Source organism: Sycon ciliatum, chromosome 1 (genome assembly GCF_964019385.1).
Source record: "Sycon ciliatum chromosome 1, ocSycCili1.1, whole genome shotgun sequence".
NCBI classification, from domain to species: Eukaryota; Metazoa; Porifera; class Calcarea; order Leucosolenida; family Sycettidae; genus Sycon; species Sycon ciliatum.
Window position 1 is genome coordinate 40,048,916 of NC_088643.1, and position 24,698 is coordinate 40,073,613.

The 24,698-nt window shown below is 46.2% G+C and overlaps 1 protein-coding gene across 2 annotated transcripts in view; it reads left to right on the forward strand.

The window, feature by feature from the left end:
- LOC135825383 (tripeptidyl-peptidase 2-like) overlaps positions 1-24,698 on the forward strand; it is a 138,919-nt gene that overhangs the window by 93,407 nt on the left and 20,814 nt on the right. The window contains exons 2-20 of one of the 2 annotated variants that reach the window (XM_065338122.1): positions 2,908-3,054; positions 3,594-3,797; positions 4,074-4,198; positions 4,458-4,555; positions 5,774-5,839; positions 7,031-7,116; positions 7,916-7,984; positions 8,483-8,559; positions 10,656-10,783; positions 11,429-11,528; positions 11,745-11,878; positions 12,337-12,388; positions 15,509-15,777; positions 17,364-17,465; positions 17,766-17,827; positions 18,016-18,092; positions 18,817-18,914; positions 22,633-22,787; positions 23,159-23,275. In XM_065338122.1, the coding sequence (XP_065194194.1) occupies positions 2,908-3,054; positions 3,594-3,797; positions 4,074-4,198; positions 4,458-4,555; positions 5,774-5,839; positions 7,031-7,116; positions 7,916-7,984; positions 8,483-8,559; positions 10,656-10,783; positions 11,429-11,528; positions 11,745-11,878; positions 12,337-12,388; positions 15,509-15,777; positions 17,364-17,465; positions 17,766-17,827; positions 18,016-18,092; positions 18,817-18,914; positions 22,633-22,787; positions 23,159-23,275 (2,166 nt within the window). Of the gene's footprint in view, positions 1-2,907; positions 3,055-3,593; positions 3,798-4,070; positions 4,199-4,457; positions 4,556-5,773; positions 5,840-7,030; positions 7,117-7,915; positions 7,985-8,482; positions 8,560-10,655; positions 10,784-11,428; positions 11,529-11,744; positions 11,879-12,336; positions 12,389-15,508; positions 15,778-17,363; positions 17,466-17,765; positions 17,828-18,015; positions 18,093-18,816; positions 18,915-22,632; positions 22,788-23,158; positions 23,276-24,698 lie in introns of both variants that reach the window. The other variant, XM_065338129.1, reaches the window with a different exon arrangement.

The following is a 24,698-nucleotide window of genomic DNA, read 5'->3' on the forward strand; positions in this document are numbered from 1 at the left end:
ATTAGCGCGATTGAGTACCCACACGTGTATAATGTGTATGCCAGGCGCGCAGTTGAAAATCGCCTGTAGTGATACCGTAAAAGTCCGTAAATAAGTACCTGCCCGAAAGAAATACCCCCTTCATTCTTTTGGCTCTGTCTGTTTAAGTCAAGTCAAGCCCGATAAACATACTGCCCGAAATAAGTACCGGTACGATGCGCACATGCAGCACGTAGCATGTACATCTACATGAAAATGACTTCTCCACTACACACAAGTCAGGTCCGAAAGTTAGTTCGTGCCCGAAAGTTACTGTCCCCGAGGAAAATTGCGATTCCGCGGCCGCGTTTTTTTCCGCGTTTTTTTGCGATTTTTTAAAAGACCGCATTTTCCGCGATTTTCCCGCGTTTTTGAACTTTTCTGTTGCACTACATGTACACACAGTGCACTGTTCGGTTGGCAACGTCTCATCCGGTGGCGGCTTTGTACTCAAATATGACGAGCGCTTACACCAGAGACTTGTAACTGATTGATTTCACTACATACTCACTGAAAATTGCCTCTTATCAACTGCAAACTTGCCGCCGCGAGATGATATCAATAATATTCACCGCATATTTACCGCATATTTACCGCAAATTCACCGCAAATTATGCCATATTATGCCGCGTTTTTTGCCGCGTTTTTTTGCGATTTTTTGCCGCAATTTTCCCCGGGGACAGAAGTTAGTACGGGCGTGGTCACTAAATTCGAAAGTAAATACAGTCGTCCCTCTCTAATCCGGCACCTTTTGCTACGGCATTTTCTGCTGGATTAACGAGGGTGCTGGATTAAGAAATCCTGCCCTCTGACCCGGCCCTACCCAATTGCATGCATGTATCATACGTCAAAACGCAGGGTTTTTCCGTGTCGACCCCAATATTTGGTGCACGGCTTTATATTCTCAACTTTTCTCCAGGAATATACACAGTGATAAAGTAAAACAGAACATGTTCACATGTATACGTACTCTTGCACACACACGCACAGTCGATTTACGACTGCCGGATTATGAAATCAAACTACGTGCAGTTTGAGCGATTCGTTTCAAAAAGTCACTGCCGGAGGCGGAATTCAAGTGCCGGATTAAGATGTAGGAGTTGAACGAAAAAAATCGGTTTCGTCAGAAAGTGCGCCGGTTGGCAAGGGTTCCGGATAAACAAGTGCCGGATTAGAGAGGAACGACTGTACGTACTTATTTACGGACTTTTACGGTATACCGGTTATAGTGATAAAATGTGAAAAATCAGAAGGGCACGTTATAACCAATATCTACTGTACAATACTGCCAATAGTCCGATTACAGAGCACTATGCAGATGACAGGCTAGTCCAGTCGAAACGTTGACTGCCAAAGCTATTGCTCTAACGGGGTTCTTTAAAGGGGAAGTTAAGGCTAAAATCAAAATTTCACCAGTTGTAGTCTTCGGGGTGCTGAGTCGAATGGTCGTGGTCCGAGGAAACTGAGACGCTCCCTTCCTACTTTAATCCCAATCGAACTCACGCACTTCCACCGAAACTGGGTGACTGCGCCCTACTAGATGGGGATTTGTATGCAAAATGTCACTAAAAGCGCCATTTAGTTCATATAAAAGCACGTATGACCGCGATTGGCCCATATGTTGTAGTCTTTTGGACGCTGAGTTGACTGGTTTTGGTCCGAGAATGCTGCGATGCAGCGTTCCTCCTTTATTCCCAATCGAACATGGTTGAACAAGCGGTCACGTGCTCCTGCGTGCCCAAGTCACCTCGTCACAGCGCCAGCAGGCGACAACTTTCACACCAAGGGTTCAACTCGAGTTCAACTCGAGTGACAGGACTGCACCCAAAAAAGGTCGAACAGGCTAGTAAGTAGTACCCTGCAGGCACGGTGACTGGTGTACGCAGGAGCACGTGACCGCTTGTTCAAGCATGTTCGATTGGGAATAAGGGCTGAACGTTGCATCGCAGCCTTTTCTGACCAAAACCAGTTGACTCAGCGTCCAAAAGACTACAACATATGGGCCAATCGCGGTCATACGTGCTTTTATAAGAACGAAATGGCGCTTTTAGTGACATTTTGCATACAAATCCCCATCTAGTAGGGCGCAGTCACCCAGTTTCGGTGGAAGTGCGCGAGTTCGATTGGGATTAAAGTAGGAAGGGAGCGTCTCAGCTTCCTCGGACCAAGACCATTCGACTCCGCACCCCGAAGACTACAACTGGTGAAATTTTGATTTTAGCCTTAACTTCCCCTTTAAGATGTATAGTAAAAGACGGGAACTTGGAACAAGAGCAATAAACAAATCGAGTCGTGGCGTGTGATTTTCAAATGTAGCTGCAAGTCACAAGTATTACCTTCACCGGGGGCAAGGGTGACTGCAGCTGCATCCCGGGACAGATACCCTGATGCCGTTAATCCTTTTTCTGCACCTTGTCCTCGCCCACTTACTGAGGTGCGGTGAGCCCATAAGTGGGATCATTTCCAAGTCCACCCCGAGTTTGGGGATTTCAGGGGGTGTCGTCCGTCGGACGGTTCAATGGCCAAATGGGTCATATTTCCAAGATTCCTTTTGAGTCTCTCCTCTCTCCCGGAGGTAGTCCCACGTGACCAGTTTTGGCAGCGAGCAAGTACAAGTACCCTTTATTACAATGGAAGTCATAAACATGGGACGCCGACAGCAGTATTTTAGAACCAGGCAATCATCCTAGTCTTGGAGCAACATTGGCACACGATGGCACATGGAGTTGGTTTGGTGCAGGGGTAATGTGTTGTTGCACTATCGACAATGGGGTTCACTATGAATGATAATGTGCACGCAATCCTCAATCAGGCGTCCACCCGGGGTTGATAAACTTGTGATGTCTGCTGCTGCTGCTGTTGCTACTACTGCTACACAAATGTATACAGGTGACGAGTACTGGGCAGCGTAAGATGATTGACTGCATCGATGCTTCAGGCAGTGGAGATGTGGACACGTCCACCACTGTGACGACATGTTCTACGCCGTGCGATGAAGACATTGAGATTCAGGGTGTGTCACGTCGCAAACTCCAGGTAAGCTTGAAAAACTGGATGCACAGCCGTACTGCCCATTCCGGATAAATAGGTGGTTGGGAAAACCATGGCGCTGATGTACGTTGTATAGCATTGTTGTATTCATGGATAATACCAATGCTGAGCAGATAGAACCAGAATTGATTCATGTCCTAGCTGATTCGATAATTCGTGAAATCGAGAAATGTAGTTGTGTTCTGCTCTTCCGGTACATGGTTGTGATTCCTGTGTGTGTATGTGTGTGCGTGTCCGTGTGTGTGTGTGTGTGTGTGTGTGTGTGTGTGTCTGGGTGTGTCTGGATGTGTATGAGCATGAGTATGAGGTGTGTTTATGTGTGTGTGTGTGTGTCTGTCTGTCTGTCCGTGTATTTGTGTCTGTGTGTATGCATATGTGTGTGTACACATCTGTGTGTGTGTGTGCGTTTGTGTGTGTGTGTGTGTGTGTGTGTGTGTGTGTGTGTGTGTGTGTGTGTGTGTGTGTGTGTGTGTGTACATCTGTGTCCGGATATGACTGTTTACATGGGTGTTTTGTGTATTCAGCTCAACAATCAGTGGCAGAACCCAACCGGCATGTGGCACGTTGGAGTAAAGCTCCTAGAGCAGCTGTTCCCATCAAGCGTCAACACGCGCATCAAAAAGCGAGAAGAAGAGAATAGCAAATTCAATGTGTCTCACCAGCAAGCAGTCGCACAAGCTACGCTAGACCTTGAGAAGTGGTCGACTGCACACCCAAGCCCCAATCAGGTTTGTTCTTGCACTTTTCACGTATCAGTGCTCAGTGCTGACCTGTACATGCTGCTTTTCTACTACCAACTTCTCCAGACAAACCCAACCATGTGATCACATACCAGCGTGCACATGGCGCTGTGAGAGCATACAAACTCAATCCTTGTCGAACTAACCTCTACCATGGACTTCTTGATTAGATGTGTCGTGTCAATGTTCAAGCAAGTGACTTGCGTATGCTTATTCTGTTTTTTTTTTCATCTTTTCTTCCTGCTGGTGCGGTTTTGGGCACAGGAAGAGAAGGATCACCAGGATGAACTGCAAGCTCGTCTGGATGTACTGTCATCTGTCATGAAGAAGACATCCATTGGATCTGCTGCAGTGGATGTTGTTGCATTTCATGATGGAGACAACTGGAGGTAGGTGACGTGTGCTCTTTGTTTGATTGTATGGGTGTTTCTGGGAAGATGTATGCTCCAAGACAAGGGGTATTGATATGTTGCATGTTGTGAGTTTTCACTCTGACAAATGTGCACGCCTTTACGTTGATGCCTGTGGAATCGTTTTTACCGGCTGGGCTGGTTTTCAGTCCTTTTTTGATGGATCTTCATGCATGCTTTCATTACTCGAACCCAGAGTGGTGTGTGTGTGTGTGTGTGTGTTCTAATCTTTGTTCAGAGTTGCAATAGGTGTCGAGGAAAGCGGTGACATGACTGGAGTTGAACCTCTTCTTCCTTTTCGCCTTTCAGGAAAGTACAGCACATTTGCTGGTGATGGTAAGTTCCTGTTTCCTTTGCATTGAATGTGCATGTGTATATGTGTGTATGTACATGGTGTGTGTGTGTGTGTGTGTGTGTGTGTGTGTGTGTGTGTGTGTGTGTGTGTGTGTGTATGTACATGGTGTGTGTGTGTGTGTGTTCATTTATATGTATGCTTCAGTGTTCATTCATTCATGCATGTCTTCTCCACTTCACCAGGCAAATAACCATACAGTCTGGTGTATTTCGTGATGGCACAAGTGTGGCCTCTCTGCATGTGCGGTTTTCTACAGGATGACTTGTACTGAGCTACATTGTAGACAGAGGTTTTTACAAGACGAGTTTCGTGTTTGAGTTCACACTCGAATGAAAGTCAAACTCAGTGACGAAATTCGCATTGTGATAAGGATTAGCAAACAGAATTCACGCTTGCATGATGTTGACAGGTTGGGCGTACATCATGTGTACAGGCTATACAATGTAGTAAATTTACGACTGTCCTAACTCCTGAGACGAATCCGCGATGTGTGATGACTGCTTTTCCGAACGAAAAGTGCAAAAGTTTGAATTTCAGTTCAGGAACCAAAAAGTGTCTGTGAACGTGAATGCGAAACTCGTGATGCCAAACCTCCGTGATGACTCCCGAGGAACTGTAAATGGAAGGCAATAGTTCTCTTTTTCTGAATGAAGGCTAAACTACAATTTTGGACTCGGATGGAGAGCCAAGGATTAATTTATAACTTAGAACCTTCCAAGTTGGAAGGGTGTTGGAGTGCGCATCCAAGATGTGCTAGAGCTGTTAGCCAGTTAGTTGTAGAACGTCAGTATCGTCGGTCAGTGTCGTGCAATGTTACCGCATGAGCTGATTGTTTAGTAACTGGTGGTGTTAGTGGACATTGTGGCGTAACTTTTAGCTCTTTGATCCTTTTTCTTTCTTATATTAAAACTACAGGTTAGTTTACATACTTTCCATGTAGCATGTGAGTATTGGTCCTTGGAGTAATGATCAGTCCTGGTCATGGTTTAAGGATTGCGATAAAGAGAACCAGCTGAAGCGTCGTTTTACGAAGATTTTATTGAGATGTCACGAACAAATTCTAGACGGGTAATGGTACATGTATATTGGTGTGTGCTTGTGTGCATGCGTGTGTGCAAACATGTATGTATTTGTGTGCGCATGTGTGCGCGTGTATGTCCATGCGTGTGTGCATCTGGTTTGCTTCTCCCGCTTTTCAGCCATGGTTAACTACACCGTGGATGTGTTTGACGAGGGAGCCACGGTGGCCATTGTTGTGGCGTCGGGTGAGTTTCCACGCGTCTGCATATCTGTTTACATGTCTACACATGTATGCCACTTGTTTGTGCTGTGCAGCATCGGAATGTGTTTTCATACTCTGTTGACAGTTCTGAACACTGCCTCACTGGTGTGTAGTCACTGTACTTGACTGTTGTTGATTCTGCTGCGGGTTAGGAGCACCTCAGTTACTACTACTTGAATCAGGGGTAGGGGACTACCGCGGTACCCGCACCCGCGTACTGTTTTGCGGCCAAGTGCACACGCTGTTCTGATGATCATCCTCACATGCACTGCATTGGCTATGTGGGTGGATGTGTATATGTGGGTGGATGTGGGTGGATGTGTACATGTGGGTGGATGTGTATATGTGGGTGGATGTGTATATGTGGGTGGATGTGGGTGGATGTGTATATGTGGGTGGATGTGTACATGTGGGTGGATGTGTATATGTGGGTGGATGTGTATATGTGGGTGGATGTGTATATGTGGGTGGTTGTGTATATGTGGGTGGATGTGTATATGTGGGTGGATGTGTACATGTGGGTGGATGTGTATATGTGGGTGGATGTGTATATGTGGGTGGTTGTGTATATGTGGGTGGATGTGTATATGTGGGTGGATGTGTACATGTGGGTGGATGTGTATATGTGGGTGGATGTGTGGATGTGGGTGGATGTGTATAATGTGGGTGGTTGTGTATATGTGGGTGGTTGTGTATATGTGGGTGGATGTGGGTGGATGTGTACATGTGGGTGGATGTGTATATGTGGGTGGATGTGTATATGTGGGTGGATGTGTACATGTGGGTGGATGTGTACATGTGGGTGGATGTGTATATGTGGGTGGATGTGTATACGTGGGTGGATGTGTATATGTGGGTGGATGTGTACATGTGGGTGGATGTGTATATGTGGGTGGATGTGTGTATGTGGGTGGATGTGTATATGTGGGTGGATGTGTACATGTGGGTGGATGTGTATATGTGGGTGGATGTGTATATGTGGGTGGATGTGTATATGTGGGTGGATGTGTACATGTGGGTGGATGTGTATATGTGGGTGGATGTGTATATGTGGGTGGATGTGTATATGTGGGTGGATGTGTATATGTGGGTGGATGTGTATATGTGGGTGGATGTGTATATGTGGGTGGATGTGTACATGTGGGTGGTTGTGTGGATGTGTGTGGATGTACAGGCTCCCATGGAAGTCATGTTGCAGGAATCTCGGCAGCATGCTTTCCGGATGAACCTGTAAAGAATGGTGTGGCCGCTGGTGCCCAGGTAAATGACAATAGCTTGTTTGTTTTTCTTGACAGTTGACTAATGACAATAGCTTGGTCTATCTTGACAGTTGACTACAGTAGCTATGTAATGGAGACAGGAGTTCAGATGACACAGAATTTCACGTCCACTTGCCCACGATTAACCATATTGGCAGGTAGTCTGATTTTACAGACTAGAACTGGTTTGGGATCTTAAAAAATGGTAGGCATATTGAGGCGCTGAGCATGTTTGCTTCTATCTCAACCAAAGTCATGTGCTTTACCGACAAATTGTGGCTGAGTTGTACTAACTGTGTATTCCCTTGCCTCGACCGGCCTTGTTTGTCTTCCCTTGTGTAGCCTATGCTCAGGAAACGTGTACTGCACTTTCATTTGGCCCTTTCCTCACCACCCGCCATTGGCTATAGGGCCTGCTCCCGCCTTCGCTTTTTTTGGTGACACAGCTTAATTAAAATTATTTGAAAATATGTCAATATGATGATCCATGGCAGCTGCAAAAACAATACCCTCACACGTGGAAAGCACTGAAATGTCTGCCTCCAATCTATGCCAGTTGGGGGAGGAGGGAAGGTATAATTATTTTATTGTTGCTCATGGCCAGAATAGTGATCCAGCGCCTCACAGGAATAGTTCTCTCGCTTTCTTTATTGCTGTTGTCCTCGCCCTCATCCTCATCTTCACCCCCCCCCCCTCTCCCTCTCTCTCTCTCCTCTCCTCTCTTCTCCTCTCTGCTCTCTCACACACACTCACTCTATTTCTCTTTCGCTTGCATGCACACATACCCATACTGATTCTAGATTCTGTCTGTGAAAATTGGCGATACTCGTCTGAGTACGATGGAAACTGGAACTGCCTTCGTCCGTGCCGTAAGATGTTTTTCAATGGGCCTGTCGTGTGCTTGTGCTTACAAACTACATAAATGTACAATGTACATGTTCCTTATGAGCTTCACTTTGCAATAGGAATACTGTACACAGCAAAACTTGAATATTTATTTTATTTTATTTTATTCCAAACAATACATGGCTGGGGTAGCCAATGACCACTTTGCGTGGCGATTGCAGGGTTTTTATAGCCAACCACGGCTATATAATTGACGTTGTTTCCGTCAAACTTGTGCATCCATTCTGGCTACTTTGAAGTACTTGTTAGAGTGGAGCTAGAGTAGAGTGGATTTTGAAAGAAATGACGGTGGTAGAAGGAGGTGCACTGGTTATGCATGTACATGATCATGCATAGCCATGGTTATCATTGTGTAAGGTTATATGCTGTTGTATTAGGGATCTGACATTGTCTCGCCGATTAGTAGTTTTACTGACACCGTCTAAATTGTGTGTATTTGTGGGGGTTGTTTTTTTGGGCAGGCCATTGCTGTTGTCAAATACAAGTGTGATGTGGTGAATCTCAGCTACGGTGAAGGTGCTCACCTTGACAATGTCGGGTAAGCCAGGATCAGAGATTGGACCTTTGAACCTTTTAAAAGTGTGTGGGTGTGCGTGAGATTTGTAAACGGACGGGAGCATAAATGCATGCCTGTGGTATAGCACCGCACTGGTACACGTGTCTGGTGTGAAGCAGAGCTGTTTGTGTTGCTGAAATAACAACCTGATACCAATAGCCAATATTTACACCATGTACGCGTGCTCGCATACTGGCACATTTCCCTTATGCCAGTTATGGAGGAGTTTATTTTGGCCTACTGGAGTTGAGCTGTGGGTGGGACTACCGGTATACAGTAAAACCTGTAACTAACGACCACCGTGACTAGCGACCGGCCTGGTACTACCGACCACCGTGACTAGCGACCGGCCTGGTACTACCGACCACTTCGTCAGGCACGGACGGTCTCACATTCAAAATGCACTGTGACTAGCGACTACCTGCTGAACGCGACCAGCGACCGCCTTTTCTTGTCCCAATGTCGAATTTTGACCCGTAACTAGCAACCGCGATGTAGCAAATCAAACATTGCTCGAAGCTCCTTCTCGAAATTTTGATGATTTTCCATGGTCGTTTCGATACTACAGCTGGACAAATGAACGCAGTCTCATTTTTACTGTGGAATCAGTGTGGACTGCACTACACCTGTCATAATTTCAAGTGCTGTCAAGAACAAACATGATAGGAAACGTCTTGGAGAACGCATCCAAAGCGCTCTTTGATCGAATTTACTACTCGAAGGAGAAACTAAGACTGAGCGGCTCTCAGTCGAAGTGCAATCACACAGCTCACCAGGTCACACTGACAGTCTGTGCTGGCTAGCTAGCATGCTACGGTACATGTACTCACCTGTACGGAACACAGGCCAGGATACGATGGCGGATACTGTACTAGTCTACAGTGAAGGTGCGAAAACTCGCAACATCGCCGCATCACGTACTGGTACACACCAGTACAGTTTACGCTACACTACATCCAAGTCGGAGCGACTGAGTTTCCACTTTAGATCTACACACCGATACCAGTTGCCAGTGTAGTCGCACACAGATGAGGATGGAGTCGATAGTGACTAGTCCACTGCCTGGCCAGGCCAGCGCTGCTCTGGAAACCCAGTGAGTCGACATATATACGGGTCAAAAGGTCGTATCGCTTCCGGTATAAAAAACTTGATTTTCTCTCTCTCCAAGTGTTGTATGATCGGAAAGAAGAATGTCAGTGCGCAAGTGGTGGGGGATTGTATTATCTGCATTTTGACATACAAATCATATAATGGGATCCATATTATGGTCACGCCATGCAAACCTCTAACTAAAGACCACCTGCCACTAAAGACCACTTTTCCGGGCACCAAGGGGTGGTCGTTAGTTACAGGTTTTCCTGTACTTGCATTTACTCTAACTCTGTGACGGCCTTGTTGTTTGGGCTTTCCTGAAATGATGGATAGGGAGCACATATACATGACATTCTACCTTGCAGTCAGTCTCTAGTACAGTATCTTCTTTAAGTTCTTTATACACATTGGAACTCTGATTAAATGTACCCCATGGGGACACAGAAAAGTGTAGTGTCCGAGGTGTTTCTTGTCCCAGCATATTTATTTTATTGAGCCATGCATGTGTGCGTCGGACAATGTCCATGCTAAGCACGTATAGAAGTAAGCCTATACCGTAAAAGTCCGTAAGTATTTACTTTCGAATCTAGTGGTCACACCCGTACTAACTTTCTGGCAGGTACTGACTTTCAGGCATGAACTAACTTTCAAACCTGACTTGTGTGTAGTGGAGAAGTCGTATTTCATGTAGATGTACATGCTATGTGCTGCATGTACGAACCTTAGCAGTACTTATTTCTGGCAGTGTGTTTACTGGGCTGAACTTTACTTCAACAGATAGAGTCAAAAGGATGAAGGGGACACTGTAGTTATTTCGGGCAGGTACTTATTTCCGGACTTTTACGGTACTTGCTCAGTATGGCCATTGTCAGAGATTGTCTTTTATCAGGGTATGTACAGGCACTAGGTGAGTTTGACTGTGCTTGTTTGGTATTATTATTCCGCTGCTTCTCTCGTTGTTGTTGCCCATATCCTATTTCCATCAGGCACTCTGTCAAAGTCCTGGCCGACTTGGCTAAGAAGCACGGCATAGTGTTTGTGTGCAGCGCCGGTAATAACGGGCCGTGTATGTCGACCGTTGGCTGTCCAGGTGGCACTACTTCCGAAATGATTGGTGAGTTGTGTGTGCATGTGCATGTGTGAGTGTATGTGTGAGTGTATGCTTCCAAAGTACCCGTGTATGTACCCCAGTATGTGTAGTTTTCTCAAGTCATCGTTGATGCTATCAAGAGTAGGTTATGTACTCTTGATGCTATGTATGTACATACATGTACATCTCCTGTGCGATTTTCAAATACTGCACCTGAAGTTGTTGCCTGATGATTGTCTGATGTTGTCTGATGATTGCTCAGTGTTAAACTCGGAGTTGCAACCCACCATTCTGACTTCTGTGCCTGAGTTTACTATGTAAAAATGGCTATCATTTTTTGTATCCACAGAAGTTATGCTCAAAGTACATGTAGCTCTCGTGAGTACCCCATCGCTCACTGTATGTCCGTCCGGTTTTCTAAATAGACCCGAGTACTTCAAGCACATGGATCATTTCTATTACAGGAAGCAAAATGATAAGCTTGATAGTCTTCACTCTCTCAACAAGAGACATTGGTTTGCAAAGACTTCTCCTGCCGTCCCGTCTGTGTGTGTGTGTGCGCGCGCGCGCGCGTGTGTGTGTGTGTGTGTGTGTGTGTGTGTGTGTATATGCCCGTACCTGCATGTGTGTGTGAGTGTGCGTGTGTGCATGTTGATGTGTGTGCTCCAGGTGTTGGTGCCTATGTATCACCACAGATGATGGAGGCGCAGTATGGCATGCTGGAGAAGTGTCCCGGTCAAAACTACACATGGTCATCTACCGGGCCATCGTACGTACTTTTCATATATTGTGTGTATTGGACTATAACACGTTTAGTTTTGAGCTTGGGAAAGTCTACAGTCATGTTGTGGTTGGTATTCTTGTTACTTGTAGTAATTTCCCCTGGTGATGGGTATGTGCAGCTGTGACAGTCCATGGGCATGCTTCATGGCCTAAGAGTATTGAGTTGGATTAGTTCTTGGCATGTTTGATGTGTTCCTGACAGAGCGGACGGTAACCTTGGTGTGGATATTAGTGCCCCGGGCGGTGCCATCACATCTGTACCCACCTGGACGTTGAAGAATCATGTCTTGATGAATGGAACGTCCATGTCATCTCCGAATGCCGCCGGATGCGTTGGTGAGTTCTGATGATGTGTCTCTGTCTTCCCCTTACCCTGATCTTTACTTCATCAAGTACCTATCCTTGATCACACAGCAGGTCATTGACCTGTCTTGTCGATGGTCTATCTTGTTTTATTGGAAAGATCTTTGGCCTCTACGGCACTTTTTTGTCTTTCTCTAAATCCTGTGTGCAAGAATGGAATCGGATGTTATTTCTATAACTTAGAACCTTCCAAGTTGGAAGGCTGTTAGAGTGTGCATCCAAGATGTGCTAGAGCTGTTAGGCATTTAGTTGTAGAGCGTCAGTACCGTCGGTCAGGGTCGTGCAATGTTATCGTATGAGCTGATTGGTTGGCAACTGGTGGTGTTTAGCGGAAATTATAGCGCAACTTGCAGTTTCTTGGTCCTTTTTTCTTTACTCTAAATCCTGTTCTTGTGATTTTGTCTTGTGTTGTTCATATTTCTCATCTGTAGCTCTTATCCTGTCAGGTCTGAAGGACAATGGTGTCCCTTACTCCGCATTTAGGTCAGTGTCCGTCATGCTGATTCTGTGGGCTTAGCAAGTGCTGTTAGTCTTACACATCTCACAATATTCCATGGTGGCGGGGACAGGGCTAGGATGAACTTGATGACACGACTGCTGCTACTGTAAAGTACCGTTGATCCACGCCTGCCGCTTTTCATTCTCTGAATACTAGTAGACTTCAGTGTATACATGTACTGTGTCATCATATTGGTGTAGAAGCGATTCATGCACTGATGTGCACAACACTTGTAAGTGTACATGTTGGTGAGTTGGTGTATGGAACAAGCTGTGACCATTGATCACACCGCACATCAAAGTTCCTCTTATGGCTCCACCCTACATGGGATCCATGTGCAACGCATGTGTTGAAAGCGCACGTGCATGCTGTGTTCATCAGTACATGACATGAACGCCCGTGGACACAAGGTTCTGAGCCAGTGTCATTGACCTTGTTTTATCAATGTATTGCAATTGCAGTTTTAAATAGGCGGTGTGGAGATAATAATCGTAATCTGGCGATGAATAAAATTTAGTGGCATTTCCATTTTCCTTTAGTCACGACACTCCACTGATGATTGTGACAGGAAACCGTTCTGGACATGAAACTACTTTGGTTGCAACGTTTGTGATATGAGTGTGCCCTTAATTTTATTCATTGCCGAATAGATGACTTGCACAAAGATTGTCTGGGTTCGAGACGGGGCAAGTGGACCTTCTGACTCTGACTTCCCCACCTTTTGAGTTCGTGACTTTCGAAGTTTCGCTTTTTGCCTGACGAACGCTGAGCTAGTTTTTTTTGGCTAGAGAGTAGAGTTGTTTTGATTCGGCTTGTATCGTCATGCCGAAGCGCTGCTGCGCTCCTGAATGCACTAGCAGACGAGAGATGGAACTGAGGCTCCCATTCCATACGTTCCTTTCCGAGCCGGGAGGCGGAAAAATGAGGGAATATTATTTTAGTATCGTTGGTGTAGGCTGCAACAAGCACGTCGTGGTCCTGAAGTGTGACTACTTTCCCGCACTGGAAGCGAAGTCAAGCACAACGAAAGTTTGTGGACGTCTGAGAAAGAACTCGATTCCCTTTGATTCGGCTGCACTAGCTCCATAGCGACCCTCTCCTGAGGACAGACTGCGGAGAGGCCAGGAACCTGCCGAGTCACGAGGGGAAGGCTTCAAGCCCAAACCACGAAAATGAAGGGTAGAAGGACTGAGTGTGAGAGCCAGATGGCCTTTAGTAGTACTTCAAGTAGTATCTGAGTTGAAGGAGAGAACAAGTGTGCTGGAGAAACGCTGCGAAGTCCTCAGGCCTGATGTGTACTAGCTACTGTTGAAGTCTCACTTGTTCCAATATGAACACTTCATCAGCCCTGACTCTGAGCAGCTGTATCTAGACTTGGACTTAGGCCAGAGACATAGCATTGTAAACCTTACTGAAGCCATATGTATCCAATGCCTGGCCCTAGTGAGAAAGCAGTTTGGCGCAGGCTCGCAAACTATGATTGAATCAGGGAGTGGTGGAAAGTCACATTATACATCTAATGACGTTGATGCGGCTCCGGCTGGGTCTCATGGGAAAGTAACTTGCATACCTGTTTAGTTGCAACGAGGCAACGGTACCCCATGTGCTGAAGACATGATTGAACTACATTTTATCTCCTCCTGGGAGAATGTGGAACAAATAATGCCAGAGTGTGTCTGATACACATCACAGTCTGCTGAGTATGTTCATTATTGTGGACGTAACAGAACTGCGCTGTGAGGTACCTTCTGCGTTGGACCTACAGTTGAGCCACTACTCTTCTTACAAATTCCGGTGAAAGGATTTGTTGGAGCATCATCAAACAGTGCGTTCGCCTTCATCATACATTGGCGCCGTTGCCTACAGTAATTCACATTTTGACGGAGCGCGCTGGGACGATACGGAAGGAGCGGCGGGAACCATTGGAGTGCTCATGATGCTGGTTAGCGGAGGCAGATGTGAGTGTCAGGAACGGGAACGCAATCGCACTACTGTACAGATCAGGAAGCGATGGAAGAGTTGAATCTCTTCAGCCTTCCATGCCGTGTACAGGGACACAAACGTAAAAATGGCTACATTTCGAATGTGAACTGGCGATGGCATTGTGTGGCGACGAACACAACTGCAACTGTTCAAATTTCAGCATTTCGAACATTATGCTCCCATGATAACTCACCGAATGGCTCACATGACGGAGTTGGACATTGCCAGGCTAGGATTATCATTTGCTGTATTTATGGATAGTCCTTGAGTTTTCAGATGAAGTGCTTCATCTTTTACCTGTCGTTCCTTTAGTATGGCACAATGTCCATGGCTGCTTCCTTGTCTTCATAACAGACTGCTATAATCAGCATGATTCTGCTTTATTTGAGAAGAAATAAAACTTTCCTTTCGGAAAGGAAGCCCAGAAACGTCAACCCCCATGGACTGTGCTTTATGACTCTCGTACATCGACGTTAACCGTCGCAATACCTGCTGCATGTATGTTGTGCTGTGCGAACCGTACAAGATTTTACAGCTCACCCACGCCTTCCCAACAGGCTCCTATATCCCGTACAGTTAGCGTTACATTGAATATGAACTAGGCTAGCACAGTTATCCTTCGTTCTTTTGATGGCGGCGGGTAGCATGGAACTTGACGTGTTCTTGGGATCCTCGTGCAACCTTGCTGTTCCCAGATGCCATATTATTGGGTGCATCGAGGTTGCTTCTATGCTCACTGTTGTTTAGTAAGACAATTTTTTTATAAATATTTCACCGAAGAATAAGGCAAGGGTATTTTGGGTTGGTTTGGACGCCTGGCTTCTCTTCGCATAATATACAGTGAGTCATGATTGTACTTCCACTAACCCTACAAGTGCACATGACTCCTGAGCTGCTGAAGACAGCGACGGTACTGATCATGTACATGTACCTGTACATGCCGTGCACCGTTCATTCATGCTGACAAAAAAGTACACTACAGTACAGACGGTGTAGGGTGCCCGCAGTGTAGCCTGGGTGCACAGGGTGCACTTGCCCCGTCTCACTCGCGGCTCGGATCTTTGTGCAAGTCATCTATTGCAGTTTTGGTGTTGTTTTGTCAATGTGCTGTGTAACTGCAGTGTGCGCCGTGCCCTGATCAATACAGCCCACCTCCCGTCGGGTGCGTCTCGCTTCAACCGCGGTCACGGCATGATCCAGGTAGAGCCAGCCTACGAGTGGCTACGTCGCTACCATGATGTCATGGAGCACGACATCTGGTTTGAAGTCAGTGTTGCTCTGCCGCGCAGGTCTCGCCAGAGAGGTATCTACCTACGTGATGGCTACGAGTCACTCTCACAGCCTATCACCACAAGTGTCACCGTTACTCCTCACTATCCACGCGAGCATGGTAGGTGCTCGAGCTTCCTGGATTGTTCTCGATTTTGCCTCCTGTTGCTGTGTGTGTGTGTGTGTGTGTGTGTGTGTATGCGTGTGTGTGTGTGTTTGTGTGTGTGTGTGTGTGTGTGTGTGTGTGTGTGTTGGGAGGGTATGTCTGTCTGTCTGTCCGTCCGTCCGTCCGTCCGTCCGTCCGTCCGTCTGTCTGTCTATCTGCCCCCTGTATGTCAGTCTCTTTGTCTCTCTGTCTACAAGAGATATTGCCGTCGTCAGGACTTGACTAGCCATGTCCAATTCTGCTCATGACTTGAAACACTGCTGGTCCTTTCGGGATCTGCTATCATCTTCGGATGTGGATGTTATCTGTCTATCTATATGTCTGTATGTCTGTTTATCTCTGCATGAGCATGTTTATTTGCATGCATATGTGTGGTGTAGCAGTGTAGTATTTTTGTAAGGGAGCATCTCATAAGTTCGCACTTTTTTTGTAAACGTAACGCATTTCGAATAGACTTTACCCCCCCCCCCCCTACCTCCCCCCACTATTTGAAAGTCTTATCGCACATTTTCAGTGTAGATCTACTGTACTGTACATGTCCATGCCATGGTATGCACAATCATGTACAATGTTCATGTACATGGACATGGACGCTAGTGTCGAAGCGAATGACATACAGTAGTACCGCATCTACTGAGTACAAGTAAGTAATTAGTTACATACTTAGTTCAATCAATGACATGTACACACAATGTGACATATAAACAGAGTTCCTCCACAACGACTGTACTGTCAAAGCTGGCCAGGTACACGGTTTGATCAGGCTGGTGTGACATTTGACACCTCTGAGTAGCCTGCATGCGTGTATTGTAGTGCAAGGGTTAGATCTACACCTAAAACACACCCGTACCCTGCTGTCTGAAGCGGTCTAGCACATGAACAGCACTGTATTGTACACATCCAGAAAATGTGCGAACTCTCATTTTTCTATCCGAAATGGGCGCTACCCCCTACCCCCGTTTCGAAATGCGTTACGTTTAGGTCAGCCTTTGGGTCATCCTAATAAAGTTATTATTAGAAACAAAATGCGAACTTATGAGATGCTCCCTAATCCATGTACTGTAAAACCGGAAAGTTTAAAACTACCAAAAAGTTTTTAAAGCGTTTTTGTAATTTTGGCATGATAACGATCATGCAGAAAGTTCAACGATGGCTACCTGGCCATGCCATGGCGCTACCCATCTGTATGCGCATCTTTACACAAACATGGCGCAATAACGTTTCTTCAAATAACGGAAAAAATTGGTCGTTAAAACGTTAGACTTTGTGACTCATTAGACTTTCCGGCTTTACAGTATACTGTCTGTGTGCACGCACGCGCTCGCGAACATGTGTGTGTGTGTGTGTGTGTGTGTGTGTGTGTATGCTTTATATTGTTATTGACATGCCAGCTCCTGTCTTGGTGTACTGCCTATAGTACACATTGAGTCTTGTGAGCGGGTAGTACTAGTAGTGGATAGTGGTGGCTGGGTACCCTACTCGTATGCTGATGCCTGTGCCATATGTTGTTCATCTCTAAAAATGGTCTCTCCCTTGTGCAGCTGACTTTGTTGAATCGCAGCTAGCACTGGACTTGCGACTGTCACTTGTGTCCAGCGAGAGCTGGGTGACTGTCTGCCCTTACTTGGCCTTGCCGAACTCAAGTAAGAAACTTCATTATGATGTTGTTGACTCTGCCATCTTGCCATATCTGCCTCTGCATGTGTTCTTGTGCCAGTACTTGTGCTGGGGTTTTGTACAATTCGAGTGTACTGCACTAGGCAATTTGTCCTGTGTTCCCTAGGGAGGTGTTTCATCTTCTTGTTTATTTGTGCAAAGTGCTGCCTATGGCTGCTAATTCCTGTATCTAAGTCTTTGATTTTCTTTTTGTTAACCATTGCCACAGTTGTGTATCACCTTTATCTTGCATCTTGCTTTGAATCTGTATTCTTCTCTTACTCTAGGCCGCACATTCCAAGTATCTGTTGATACCCGTGGCCTAGGAGATGGAGAACACTATGCGGAGGTGAGATGGCTATATGCATAGTGCCTTCAGTTCTGCGTGAACTATCACTTTTGCTGTACCGCGTTGTCCAGTTCTGGCATTGCTGGCCGAGTGTTCTATCCATCACACTCTGAAGTTGTACTGTACACTGTACTGCCTAAAGGTGTACTGTGCTTTTGTGTATTTTCTTATCCTCATGCCGTGTGCAGGTGCGTGCGTTTGATTCAGTGGATCCCAGCCGAGGGCCCCTCTTCCGTGTACCTGTCTCCGTGCTCGTTCCAAAGAGGTGATGGTTTTATTGTGTTTATCTCATGGCATGTTCAATTCGTGCGTTGGGTCGGCTGAGAGCGCGTGGTGGTGACGGGTTGAGAATGTAGTAAATTTGAGTATGGCCGAAAGCTCTGTCGCAATATTTAATTGTGATGTTTAATTCTATCGTGTTTTTTGGGGGGGGGGGGGGTACATTCTACGTCCTGTGGAGTATGCCTATGGATTCTGTCCGTCATACAAGTGACATAATTATACTCCTGTCGTTTTTCTGATGCAAAGACCACACGTTCTGTCTTGAGATTAGAAGATGTATGGAACCAATGTCATGTATGATTGCTCACAATAGGGCTTGAAAGTGATGACGTCAAAAACGGCCTGGGAGTAGTAAGTTGACATCAGATTTCTATTTTGGATCCACTAAGGTGTGACTTTGCTATTGCCTCAGTATGTGGGTACATAGCAACCCACTCATATCGTATGCAGGTGGGACTTTTACTTCGCCACCAGTTGTCACCCCGCCCCCACTAGCCAAATCAGTCAGTTTCACTGGCTACATCACCTTGCTGTAAGACCGCTTGAAATGTGCTTGGATCCATACAAAAACTTCTCAAATTGTTGCTATGCCATTGCTATGCTGTGACGTAGCACTTTCAAGCCCTATAGCTGCCAGAGAACTCTGTTAAAAAAAGAAGTAATAATCAATATTGTCCTCTGCGTTGTTTTCTGCTCTTGTCTGTTAGCTTGACTGACCGCGCATCTTACAAGGAGACGCTTGTCTTCACATCCGGCACTCCACAGCGTCGCTTCTTCCGTGTGCCGGAGTCAGCTACATACGTTGGTAAGGGGAGGGCATCTGTGTCTGTTGTAGAAGGGTCGAGCATTGACCCTGTCTCAGTGTTGCTGTAGCACAGGTGGAATCCTGATAATTTAATTGCTGCATTTTCTGGAGTGAAAAAGGAGAAGGACAAAATGTTACGAGTTATGACTAACTGTCCACCAATGTAACCAGATCTTATACAGTCAGCGAGTGCGACAAAATGGCACAAAACTGACAAGAGGAGTGGCAGGTCGCCGAATGTCTCAGTACTCCTTGTCAGTTGTGTGCCATTTTTGTTGCACTCGCTGACTGTATAAGATCTGGGTACGTTGGTGGACAGTTAGTCATACTTAACTCGTAACATTTTGTCCTCCTTTTTCACCATAATTTAATTGGCTCACCATCCGAGTTGAATTTTCTGGAGTGTACTGTAAAACCGGAAAGTCCAACGAGTCACAAAGTCTAACGTTTTAACAGCCATTTTTTCGTTATTTAAAGAAACGTTATCGCGAACCCGGTTTCAGATGTCTGTGTAAAGATGTGCATACAGATGGGTGGCCAGGTAGCCATTGTTAAACTTTCTGCATGTTATCATGCCGAAATTACAAAAATGTTAAACTTTTTGGTCGTTGAACTTTCCGATTTTACAGTCAGCCGCCCTGGAGTATAAGCCGCACTCATTTTTTTGTCAGGAAATACATACATCTACCTTGTATTTCACGGTTCATTTAACCATCGTAATAGACCTTTTTCGATAAACCTCACAATCAAGAACCAGGGAGTGGCAAGAGACCTGCATTCAGTGCACAGTGGACTCTGCGTGCGAACATGGGAGTAGATAAATACTGGCAGGTTACTACTCCTTTGTACGAACTGGGCCTTTCTTGCCACTCGTTTCTTGTACGCGTGCGCTAGCTTACGACAAATCCCTGGAGGCGAGTCCAAAAATCAAGTTATCGAAGAAGGTCTATAAGCCGCACTGACTTTTGGGGGGGGGGGGGGTGAATTGTGAGTGTTTAAAGTGCGACTTATACTCCGGAAAATACGGTGGAACTTTCTTCCAGGACCGATTTCAGTCCATACGATTCCCACACAACAATAATATTGTTATGTGGCAATCGTATCGACTGAAATCTTATAATAATATATGTGATAATTCGAACCTCAAACTGGCCATGTACATGTAATTAGAAGTCCTACATAATCCGATTACCTAGAAAATGTGTGGGATTCCTGGTGATAGTTCGAAGTTGGCAAGGCATAATTCAAAGTTCACTTCACTCTGTACTGTTGTTAGCTCAGTGTGCTCAAGTAATCTGTGCAACCTCCCTCCCCCCCCCCCCCCCCCCCCCAGTCTTGTCGCCGGCCGCTCTACATCCTGCCGGAGCCCAGTTATGGCGGATTCCCCGCCATCTCCTGGCGAATCACTACTGCATATAGCAGACGCAAACCGTGCCACTTCATTTGACAATTTCTTGTTCGCGGAACGGAGCTCCTTCAGGTCGCTCTCCGCTTCTGCCACTTTCTTTTCAACGGCAGCCCATCTTTCGTCGAAAGGCGACATCATTTCCCTTATGTTTTTCGCCAAGTCCTCTCGGAACTCCGAGGCAAAGGTCTTTAGCAGACACATGACTTTGTCCAGAGGGACTGATTCTTTAGAACGTACGGGCGTGTCTGTCTAGGTAGGCGAGCCGATTTGGGAATGGCGATCGGCCTTACAATGGTGGTCCGACTCGGCTCCTCAGCTTCCGAATCAGATTCAAGCATCAAGCTCTCCGCTGGGCTTGTCGGTTTGGCCTTGCGGCCGGCTCTTCGGACCGTGTCCAGCACGGGTGTTGGAGATATTATGTCAGGGCTCCCGGCAGGGGTTCCCACCCTCTCACGACCAGCATGAGGGGGAGATACCCGACGCAAAAAAATCTTGACTGCACTCGACATTGCAAAAGGCTGGTTTGAATTCCTAGATTCAAATCCGGTGTGACGTACCGGTAAACTCACAGTTCTAAACCACGGATTCATTAGTTGAGAATATTTATATTATTATACTGTCTTATTGTGGTGATCTTGAAGGTAATACAAAAAAAAGGAGGCTTAGGAAGGGACTAGCGATAGACGATTACAAGAAGGCTCAATACTTGACTTCAGGAGTGGAAGAGCAAGACAAGACTGAGAGGTGACTGGGACCCTTTCTTGCCAGATGATGGATGCCGCTGGCGACGATCCTGGGAGGTCATGCCATGCGACACTGAACCGCTGGCCCTGGGGGCTAAGCCGCCGAAGCCTGTGCCCGAAGCATTAGTGAACAGCTCGATGTCCGGTGCTTGGGACCAGCGCCTGTTGTCCCTGGTGAGAGCTTTGCCGTTCCACAGCCGGGGAGCATGTCCTGCCACCAGCGGATATCCTCCTAGGCATCCTTGCTTAGGGCTGTGATACATCAATGAAATCATTGGGGGCTGACCTTTCTTCCGCCAGACGAGGCTTTCACCCCGAAGTTTTTTGTCTTCTTCATCTTAGTGCACTTGGATTTTTTAGGCATGGACTTCTTCTGTTGTTGAACAGCATTCACTTCCGTTTGGCGAGCCACTTCCCTCTTAATCAGGGTGCCAATTTCTTCCGAAGTCGGTGGGAGTGTTGCAACGTCCATTGTTTTGTCTTGTTGCTTTGTTGGAGTTTTCCTTTCAGCAATCTTCGAAAGACGTAGATTCTTGACTATACTTCTGGCACATTTTAGGCTAAGGAGATAGTCGTATCGGTACAATATCATGCTGGCAAAGTCTGCGCCCTGCTTGAAATCCATGAGTGTTGTAACAACATCATCATGTCTTTCTTTGCTTCATTATGGATACATCAATGAAATCATCAAAATAGTGCTCAGTGTTCTATAGCATGGTTTCACGTAAAATCCATGCCAGTGAGTCAGCAAAACGATTGAAAATAAAGGGTGATGGCTGCAAACCAAAAGGTGACACCATATCAAAATAAAATTTGCCGCATGCCAACACATGCCCAGCAGCGGCCGGTCATCGGGTTGGATCGGAATGATTCTAAACGCATGCCTCAAATCAACCTTCCAGAGAAGCGCACCTGGACCAGTTCTCTTAACGTGCCCACTAATGGTATCAACAGAAATCATGGAAAATGAAACGGCATTGCGGTCGATAAAGTCATTTACGCTATTCCCAGCTGGGGCAGACAAATGCATAATTAATCGGTGGCCACCATCTTTGGGGGACTACACCCATACCAGACGTGTGCAAAGGTAAGAAAGGTGGCGTGTCAAAAGGGCCACTAGTGGGCTTAAGTTTGCATTCCTTAGCTAAATCAGCATCCTCGAAAGCTGGATTTGTGCATGCAGAGGTAAGATTACTGGAAACAATTGAAGTGCAGCGATCGCCTGCAAACTCAATAGTCAATACGGCAGCCAAAACGCAAATCAGGAAGAATAGTTTCCTAGTTTCCACTATAAAACCTTGTCTCGTATACATGATGTACATGTATTTCACTTCGGGCTCAAGTGTTCCAGGCTACGAACCGGCTTTGGAACCCATCTTTCTTTGGCACGGATATGAGTTCAAGTCTTGCTTTGTGGCAACCACACTATTGCTAATGGCAATCGGGGGGGGGGGGGGGGCAGTCGAAGGCAGCTGCTATTGATGAGATAGTCCTGTCACAGCTTGTGTTTTGCACTGTGTCAGAGTGTATGTGCACGTCTGTGTGTTGTGTTTTTCTCCCAACCCAGACATAGTGGTTTCTAGCAACTCGCCATCTGTGGCACGCTATAACGTACATGGTATTCAGCTTGAGCCCAAAGCCCGCTATTGTGAACACCAGCTGTACAAGAGCTTTGTGTTTTCGGCACCAAGTGAAGTGCAGAAGTTTCAAGGCCATGTGCTGGTAAGCTGAGCCATCAAGCAACATGTCTCTTGATTTGGTGTTATTTGCAATGATAGTGTGGTGGCGGCGGCATCGGTGGTGGTGGTGGTGCTGTTGCTGCTATTGATGATATTGCTGCTACTGGTGGTGGTGATGCTGCTGCTGCTACGGTCCCTGATGCTGCTGCTGCTGCTGCTGCTGCTGCTGGTAGTAATGTGTACTAGACACTACTAGTCTATTGGCAGAAATAGCTTCAGATTTTGTTGTGACTGGAGTCTCTTGGAGCAGCAATACATTTGTCGTCAATGGGTGGAGGAGTGTACGTTAGTGGTCGATGTGTTATTCTCATGGGTGATTTCCTGTGCCTCCTTTTTCTTTGTGTATCTTCTCAGGGTGGTGCAATGTTGGAACTGTGCTTTGCCAAGTGGTGGGCTAATAGCAGTGCTGGCGAGATAGCTGTAACAATTCAGTTCAACTCGTTGCGCATGACCAAGGCAGTGTCGTGTATTGTAAGTAGTACATTGTGTGTACTCGAAGTACATGTACTACCGAAGTATGAGAAGTCACGCATGCTCTACGTATTACCTCAGAACATGTATCATCTCTTTACCAATTCGAGGTCCCTGAGAAATCAGCACGTTTGACTTGCTGTAACTCCTGAATATACATACCAACCATTTCGCGTCTTTTAGTTGTTCGAAATATGTACGTCAGGGGGTTTCAAATACAGTAAAACCTGTAACTAAAGACCACCGTGACTAGCGACCAGCCTGGTACTACCGACCACTTGGCCAGGCATGGACGGTCTCACATTCAAAATTCACTGTGACTAGCGACTACCTGCTGAACGCGACCAGCGACCGCCTTTTCTTGTCCCAAAGACGATTTTTGACCCGTAACTAGCGACCGCGATGTAGGAAATCAATGTTGCTCGAAGCTCCTTCTTGAAATTTTGCTGATTTTCCATGGTCCTGAAAGGAATCTTTCGGTACTACAGCTGAACAAATGAACGCAGGCCATTTTGACTGTGGAGTCTGTGTGGACTGCACTACACCTGTCAGAATTTCAAGCGCTGTCAAGAATAAACATGATAGGAAACGTCTTTGAGAGCGCATCGAAAGCGCTCTCTGCTCGATGTTACTACTTGGAGCAGAAACGAAGACTGAGCAGCTCTGTCACCCCAGTCATACAAACGAATCGACGATGGCGTCAAGGAATCCGGAAACAAAGCAGCACCGCGAGGTCCTGATGCTGAAGAATCGCATTCAAACAATCGAGAAGTCACAACAAGGATAATCGGTACGATTGATCGCATGAACAAATTTGAAGCCCCGCGCAAAACGAAACTTCCACAGGGAACGTTTGACTCCTGGCTTCAGAAGTAGCAGCTGAATTTGATGTCTGCAAACAAATTAATCTTCTCTCTCTCTTTCTGTCTCTCTCCATCTCTCCGTCTTTCTCTCCAAGTGTTGTTTGACCTGAATTAAGAATGGCATTGCGCAAGTCCTGGGGAATTGTATTAGCTGCATTTTGATATACATATCATATAATGGGATCCATATATTGTCGCACGGTGCAAACCTCTAACTAAAGACCACCTGCTACTAAAGACCGCTTTTGCTGGCACCAAGGGGTGGTCGGTAGTCACAGGTTTTACTGTATCTGCAAATTTCAAGTGTTGGTTTCTCAGCCCGACTTGTTGGCGAACCGACTACATTCACTAGTATGCTGACCAACGCTTGACCACCAAACAATGAAGCATATTAAATAAACCAAGGGGAGTGGGAAGAGTAGAGAAAATGCTGAACTTGACAGTGTTGGTATTCTGCAACACTAGCTAAGGACCTGGATATTGATGAAGGAATGTCCAAAATGACAAAAAAATGCCCGGTTTCAGCATTGTGTCTATGTTTGTCACACTCTGTCTCTCCA